Source organism: Littorina saxatilis, unplaced genomic scaffold, assembly GCF_037325665.1.
Source record: "Littorina saxatilis isolate snail1 unplaced genomic scaffold, US_GU_Lsax_2.0 scaffold_336, whole genome shotgun sequence".
Lineage (NCBI taxonomy): Eukaryota > Metazoa > Mollusca > Gastropoda > Littorinimorpha > Littorinidae > Littorina > Littorina saxatilis.
The window spans coordinates 62002-70200 of NW_027128613.1; the positions used below are offsets into that span (position 1 = coordinate 62002).

The window sequence follows — 8199 nt, forward strand, 5'->3', positions numbered from 1 at the left end:
TTATGCGCCCTTGGACGTGCACCAGGGTGCTCCTTCCAGCGGTATTGATCTCCCCCCACACCATGACGCCTCCACCACCATGAACGGGTGCCTCATCCACACAGTTGGGCGCGTAACGTTCGTTTACTCTCCGGTAGACCCTCCTCCGACCATCATGTCGCTGGAGCAGGAAGTAGGACTCGTCGCTGAACCACACGTGTCTCCAGTGATTCCGGACGGTCCAGCGAAGGTGCTGGTTGCCCCACTGCACTCGGTTCTGGCGATGGCGGCGGGTGAGGATAGCTCCTCTGTGAGGTCTGCGAGCTCTCAAACCAGCTTCATGCAGGCGGTTCCGCACGGTCTGGTCCGATAATCGGTGTGGCCCGGGGAGAGCCTGGACAGAAGATGAGGCCGACAGGAAACGATTCCGGAGGTGGCGGAGCCGTATGAAGCGGTCGTGAGCAGCAGTTGTCGCCCTTGGTCTTCCCGCTCGTGGCAAGTCAGCAACGGAGCCAGTGGCTTGAAACCTGACCCACAGTCTACTGATGGTGCTCTGGGACACGTGGAAGTGCCTGGCGATTGCACTTTGACTTTGGCCTGCTTGTAAACGACCCAATGCAATTTGGCGGTCTTCTCTGCTCAATCGGGCCATCTTTCGTCGCTGAATTGTCGTCTGATTTCTTTGTGGCGAACAATCCGCTTTTATGGGTTTTGGAAGACATGGTGAGAGCTCAATATTCCCCGAGTTTCACGAGATTACACTGAAGCATGACGAGTGGTCATGCCAAATGAGCAATTTTGACATTGTAGCCACTGATAACGCATGCGTCACGTGCAGAGCTCACTTGTGGCAATGGACGAAAGGTCGACGACCAGATAAACATTTTCTGCAGTTTGGTGGATATCCTTGTAGCCATATAACTAAATTAACCAAATATTACAAGCTATGCGTTTCTTTTTTTGAACAGTATATGTTACATCTTATGGCTATCATGTGCCTTTTGTGTCTGATATTTACTCACCATAATGTCGCATTGGTCGATATTCTGAATGTTCTGAACTGAATTGTAGAAATATTAAATCAACCAGGTTATGTTGCTTTTTTGAGTCATAGTTAATGATTTATAAAGTACAACCTACATAGAGTTTCCTCCTGGTGTATTGTTCTGCACAGTCATGCGTCCTGGATGTGAAGATCGTTGTTAACGATGCTGTCGGTGCACTAGTCTCTGCTGCTCATGACGACCCCAGCTGCAAGCTTTCCCTCGTCGTGGGTAACGGATTTTACAGCTGTTACATCAACGAACAGGGGGGCAATGGAACACAAATGGTAAAAATTGGACGTCTTGCGAGACATAGATATGTTTCTATTTTTGCTACCAATGTGCGCATATGTGAAAATATGGTCATGATAACAGATGCAATCGCTAAGTAAATGGGGGAGTTGCAGAGTACTCACAGTCTGTCCCCGAATACTGCTCTACACACAAAACTCATCCGCAAAACTGTAGCTGATGAATACAGTGTTCGATCTTCTCTCTTAAAACCCAACAGCACCCGTGCTTCATTGATGTACGAGTTTTGGGACGTTTACTTGTTTAAAAGAGTCAGTTTATCTGTGATTAATGCTTGGAGCATAATTTCCTTTGTGTTTCTCTTTTTTTCCATTTGGAACGAACCTGCTCACACAAATACCTGAGCAGATTGATTTGGAAAGGTCAATATTTATTCAGAATGAAGAAGCTGAGACTGCAATACAGGATAAGCCGATCGCTGGTACCTAAAACTAGGTGCAACGATTTTTGTTCAATTGATAGATAAATAAATTACCAAGCAAACACACAGACATATCATCGACTTACTTGATAAAGAACTTGCTGGTAATAAACACGGAGAAAAGTCAACAAATTACACATGTAATTTAGCTTTGATGTTTGTGCGTTGCAATTAAATCAATTAATCATTGTATAAGAATTGTGTACAGGATAATATGCTGTTTATGTAGTGAATGTATGCTTTACTGCAGGAATTCGTGAAAGTGGAGATGGGGGAACTAAGTGTAGGCGATGGTCTTGCCCGCTTCACAACCGAATACGACAAAGAGCTCGACATGTGTTCAATGGACCCGGGTGAACAGATGTATGGGGATTATTTTTCTTGTTTTAATCATTGTTAGTGTGACTATAATAAGCCTCATATATTGAATTGCAATTAACAGCAGCTTGTTTTGTGTTGCCGTCTTGCCTACTCTTTGTGACACGCTTTTCCAACATGCACAGGTATCAACAGTTACTGCGTTAAAGTATATCGCGTTAATTGTGATGGGTTACGCGACCAACACAAATTATTACACAAATATGCAATGGGTCTGTGGACTGCTTTCAAAATGTTACATTATGCGCACATTCAAATACTACTTTGATTATTGCGCTGGGGAATTCCCAGTGTGTGTGTGTGTGTGTGTGTGTGTGTGTGTGTGTGTGTGTGTGTGTTTGTGTGTGTGTGTGTGTGTGTGTGTGTGTGTGTGTTTGTGTGTGCGTGCGTGCGTGCATGCTTGCGCGCGTGCGTTCTTGCGCTCATGCGAGCCTGCGTGCGTGTATTTGGAAGTTGCATAGATTTCTGGAAGCATTTGTTACTAAAGAAACTGTCACAAGTAAGATGGTTGGCTTGTGTGAAAAAAATTCATGATTTTGACACAGAAATACAGATAAGTATTGCAAGTGATATCAAAGGCTGACTATTCTGATCAGTGTTACATTGTTGACACATAAACGTCTGGTTTTTTTAAAAGTCGTTTTATGTTTATTTTTACAAGGTAACATAACTTATATGCTCGTATAAAATTTGGATTTCTGACACCATTATTTTTGTAATTTAACATGTCGAGAATGATTGCCTCATTGTTTGTGTATTTCAGTCTGGAGAAGATGGTCAGCATCATGTACCTCGGGGAGATCTTGAGGCTGGTCCTTGTAAAAATGTCAAAGGAAGGTCTGCTGTTCATTGGCAATTTTGAATCTTCGAAGTTAAAGGAGAGAGGAAGTATTGATGCCGACGATGTCTCCCTGATAGAGAAGTAAGAATTAATCTTCTCGTGTTACAAACAATCCCTTCTGATTAAATCAATCAAAGAAATCACCACAGGTTTATCACACACACACACGCACACACACACACACACACACACACACACACACACACACACACACAGACACACACACACACACACACACACACACACACACACACACACACACACAAATCTGGTTGACTGCATTCTGTGCTGCGTGGGAATTCGTTTCTATATTTAGTTTGCTGATTGACCTACCTGTCAGAAATGTAATCAGAGGAACAACAAGCATTAGTCGACGCGCGGTGATACATATGCCCTTTGACCTCTCCTGCAAACAGACGAGGCTATCCCGGACTAAAAATAGAATACGGTATTCTGGGAAAGCTGTTTAAGTCGTGTGAAGCGATATCAAAACATTTAGTCAGTTGTTGTCAAACTATAAAGACCAATAACAAAAAAACAGTCATCGCCGAGACTACCTTTAGATAGTCTCGGCTGACCATACCCGAATACCTAGCCAGGCCGGTCACGCTCGCTTCCACAAAGCATGCGACCGTAGTACTTACTGAACCCATTTTCATTTATTCTGAGAACATTTTTAGAGTAAACATGACATATCTATATATTTGTTTTGAATTAAGAGAAGATGAAGAATACAATGCAATCATTGTTAAATCTGTTCCTGAAAATTCGATTTTAACGACAATATTAATGAGCAAACTAATCAACTAATTTTTAAGCTTTCGAGCTGAAATGCAATCCCAAAGTCCGGACTTTGTCGTAGATTGCTTGACCAATCAATTTGGTTGAAAAATGAGGACGTGACTTTCACTAAAAGCCTGATATGATGTCATCAAAGATATTTATCAAACAAAATGAAAAACTTGTCTGGGGATATTCTATATTTTAGTAACATCGGCCTATGTGAAATGCGGCGACTACATGGCTAGGTCTTCGGGTATGGTCAGCCGAGACTATCTAAAAGTTTGTGATTTCTGTTGTTGTTTCTGTCTGTAAAGCCGGGGGAAGTGTTCATTGTTTAATCAGTATCATGTTTGTACAGTTTTAACTGCCAATACTAAATGATGGGAGCAGATATCATGGAAGATAAATTGCCATTATTTAATACTAACTTTAAAAGAAATATTGAGTGGCTGCTTTAAAATCACAGATAAGCCACAAATTGCTTATAAGATAGCTAAAATTCTTCAGGTACCCCACCTCTACCGACCCCTGGACCCCAGGTTGTAACCCCCCCCCCCCCCCCCCCCCCCCTCGGGCTTAACTGCTCCGCCCCTGGAATGGATAATTCTGTAAATTCGTCCACTGGAAATACTCAATAATTATGCAAATTTTTGATTATTTCGATGGATAAACCTTTCAAATGAATAAAATACAAGAATTACGAGTTCAGAACATTTGTGAATAAAAGTTTACAAATTACAAATTAAAATTTGCCAACAAAGAGGTTCGAACCCTCTGTGACGATAAACGGTTGGGCGCTTTACCAACTGAGCTAATCTAGAGAGATTCTAACTTTAAATATTACACTTCCAAAGACTCTTCATTCGTATTTGTGTACTGTACATTCTCTTGATCTCACTGTTCGAGGCAACTTAAGTTAATAACAGACCCTATGCTCCCGTTCACTTCGTACAAGTTTTGAGAGCAATCTCAGGTAGTGTTAATCTTAAAGGTGACATAATGTTGTAGTCTGGCTCCGAAATGCATAGACCTATCGCCGAAAGGCGCTGACGTCATTGTAAGAAAGGATTCCCTTGCCCAGAATGTCTTCTTTTTCTTTTAGATTTGAGAGATTTAGTTCGGGACGACGACGCTCTATGGGCGATTCATTGTGTAACAGATGATTTCTTCTTCTTCTTCTTCTTCTTCTTCTTTGTTCATGGGCTTAGACTCCCACGTTCACTCATTATTTTAGCACGAGTGGATTTTTACGTGTATGACCGTTTTTACCCCGCCATTCAGGCAGCATACGCCGATTTCGGGGGAGGCATGCTGGGTATTTTCATGTTTCTATAACCCACCGAATTCTGACATGGATTACAGGATCTTTTCCGTGTGCACTTGGTCTTGTGCTTGCGTGTACACACGAAGGCGGTTAAGTCACTAGCAGGTCTGCACATAAGTTGACCTGGGAGATCGGAAAAATCTCCACTCTTAACCCACCAGGCCGCAGCGACCGGGATTCGAACTCACGACCTCCCGATTAGGAGGCCGACTTCTTACCATCACGCCACTGCGCCCGTCATGATAAACTTAGACTAGATGATTGAACTTAGACTGGGAATCGAGACGAGGGTAATGGTGCATGTGTGTGTGTGTGTGTGTGTGTGTGTGTGTGTGTGTGTGTGTGTGTGTGTGCGTGTGTGTGTGTGTATGTGCGTGTGTGCGTATGTGCGTGTGTGTGTGTGCGTGACGGATTTTCTCTGTCTGACTAGAACTTAGCTGATGTGTTGTTTCGCTGTACGAGTCGGGGTCTAAATCTCAGACACCGCTTCATGTCTTCTGCACACTCATACACTCACAGATATGTTCGGGGAAGGCTGTCTCGCACTCTGACAAATCACAGATAAATCAAATCAAAACACTCAGTCTCAACTCTTGCTCTGCGCACACACTCAGACACAAACCCCGTTCCGCGGTTGGCTTCCAACAGTCTTTGGTTGCCAACGTAGCAAAGTTCATACACTCGTAACACGGCTGACGGTCCCCGGCAGAAATGGTTAAACACAATAACACAATCCAAATCACATCGACGAATAAGGAGAATATCCAAAGTAAGGTCGTAGAAAGGTAATCCAAAGTTGACTAAATATTTTATTTTATTTATTTTTATTTTCGAGGATTTATATCGCGCACGTATCTCACCACACAAGGCGACTTAAGGCGCATGTTACCTATTAATGCCGTGTGAGATGGATTTTTTTACACAATATATCACGCATTCACATCGGCCAGTAGATCAACGGACCGGCACGGTTGGCCTAGTGGTAAGGCGTCCGCCCCATGATCGGGATGTCGTGGGTTCGAACCCCGGCCGGGTTATACCTAAGACTTTAAAATTGGCAATCTAGTGGCTGCTCCGCCTGGCGTCTGGCATTATGGGGTTAGTGCTACTGAGGACTGGTTGGTCCGGTGTCAGAATAATGTGACTGGGTGAGACATGAAGCCTGTGCTGCGACTTCTGTCTTGTGTGTGGCGCACGTTATATGTCAAAGCAGCACCGCCCTGATATGGCCTTCGTGGTGGGCTGGGCGTTAAGCAAACAAACAAAAGTAGATCAACAGGCTATAGGCGCTGCATCCACCTTTCACGGCCTATTATTCCAGGTCACACGGGTATTTTGGTGGACATTTTTATCTACGCCTGTACAATTTTGCCAGGAAAGACCCATTTGTCAATCGTGGGATCTTTAACGAGCATACCCCAATGTAGTGTACACGAAGGGACCTCGGTTTATCGTCTCATCCGAAAGACTTGCACTTGAACCCACAACCTAGGTTAGGAAAGGGGGGAGAAAATTGCTAACGCCCTGATCCAGGGTCGAAATCGCAACCTCTCGCTTCCGAGCGCGTGCGTTACCACTCGGCCACCCAGTCCATATAAATATAACTAAACACATGCACACTTCACCACAAACACAACCTCTCATTCCAAGCCCAGCCTTTCGTCCAATCCTAACCCCCTTCCCTCTCTGCATCTAATTACACTACGGGGTTTCCTAACCTTGCAAACTAACAGGGGTAAACGCTGACTCAGTGACTGGCAAAAAATGCTGTGCCTGACCGAACCGAAAATGCAAACAGGGGGGAGTAACTTTAAACTACTACCGCTCATATCATTGATGATCTCCCTTGACAGTGTGTGTATGTGCACAACAATTTCTAGAAAACTACCAGAAGGTTATGAACATTTACCAGTAAGTTCTCCCAGATAACACCACAAGACGATTTTTGTCATTCAATAAGTGTTGCTGATGACGTCATATCCGTTTTTTAACAAACGTTGAGGCGGCACTACCACGCCCTCATTTTTCTATCAAATTGATTGAAATTTGGGTCAAACATTCTTTAACTCAGTCCGGTCTATGGGGATTGCATTTCAGCTCAGAAGTTTAAATATTACCTAGTTAGGGTTCTCATAAAAAATGATCGCATTGTACTTCTCATTAATTCCTCAATCCAGAAATAGATATGTTTATGTTTACTCTAAACATTTCCTCAAAATTAAAGCCGAAAATCGGTTTGTATATATATATATGAGCTCTTACTTGGCATTCTTCGCCGAGACCGGCTCGACTTGTCTCGGTTGACCGGTTTTGGTTAGCCCGATTTTAGTGATGTAGACAGGATTTCATAGTCGATCTTCTAGTTTTAGACCGACAGGCTGACTAGATGTTTTGATATTGCTTGACGCGTTTTTAGAATATGTCGAAATAATCTTATCTGAAATATACATGCATGTACAATATGTGAGGGGTTACACGGCGCTTTACACCACACTTGAAGGAAGGCATGTTTCAGATGAGCATGGTTTGATAGGCATTCACACAGTTCTTGCAATCTTCTACAATACAAATGATGTGATTCCAGGCTAAGGTGGATAGAAATCGATCATAGTCCGTGCACTTTGCACGTTTCAAAGTTGAAAGGATCCAAATGCTTATGACGAGAACGGCGATATTATATTTTGTTCGCTTGTTGACATCATCATTGAAATTGTTCCAATTCTTTTTGTGCTTGTTGATAATGATTTCATGATTACAACAGCTACATTTGATTTTGTGTTTTTTTCAGCGACAAGACTGGAAATCACTCTTTCACAAGATTTGTGTTGGGGAAGTTAAATCTGCAAGATTGCTCGGATGAGGACTCAAGGATTGTTCGTCACGTTTGTGGGATGGTCTCTGAACGTGGAGCGTTTCTTGCTGCTGCCGGTACGCTATGTGCTCACAATGTGATAACTTGGTCACTGTGGATGTTAAATTCTTACAGTTATAATGTACCTGATATCAGATGACTGGGTTTCGCTGATTACATGTGTGGATTAACGTAGGGAAACACACGCACTAGCAAATAAGGAGCAGCGCTGCGTCAAAACAAAATTAAAACGATAAATATGTATTT

At 43.0% G+C, this 8199-nt stretch overlaps 1 protein-coding gene across 1 annotated transcript in view; it reads left to right on the plus strand.

Moving 5' to 3' along the window:
* The first annotated feature begins 1039 nt into the window (after positions 1-1039).
* Positions 1040-8199, plus strand: part of LOC138956970 (hexokinase type 2-like) — an 18539-nt gene continuing 11379 nt past the window's right edge. Inside the window, exons 1-4 of the mRNA XM_070328159.1 lie at positions 1040-1309; positions 2006-2118; positions 2897-3055; positions 7870-8009. Coding sequence (XP_070184260.1) covers positions 1307-1309; positions 2006-2118; positions 2897-3055; positions 7870-8009 — 415 coding nt within the window. The 5' untranslated portion in view covers positions 1040-1306. The remainder of the gene's footprint in view (positions 1310-2005; positions 2119-2896; positions 3056-7869; positions 8010-8199) is intronic.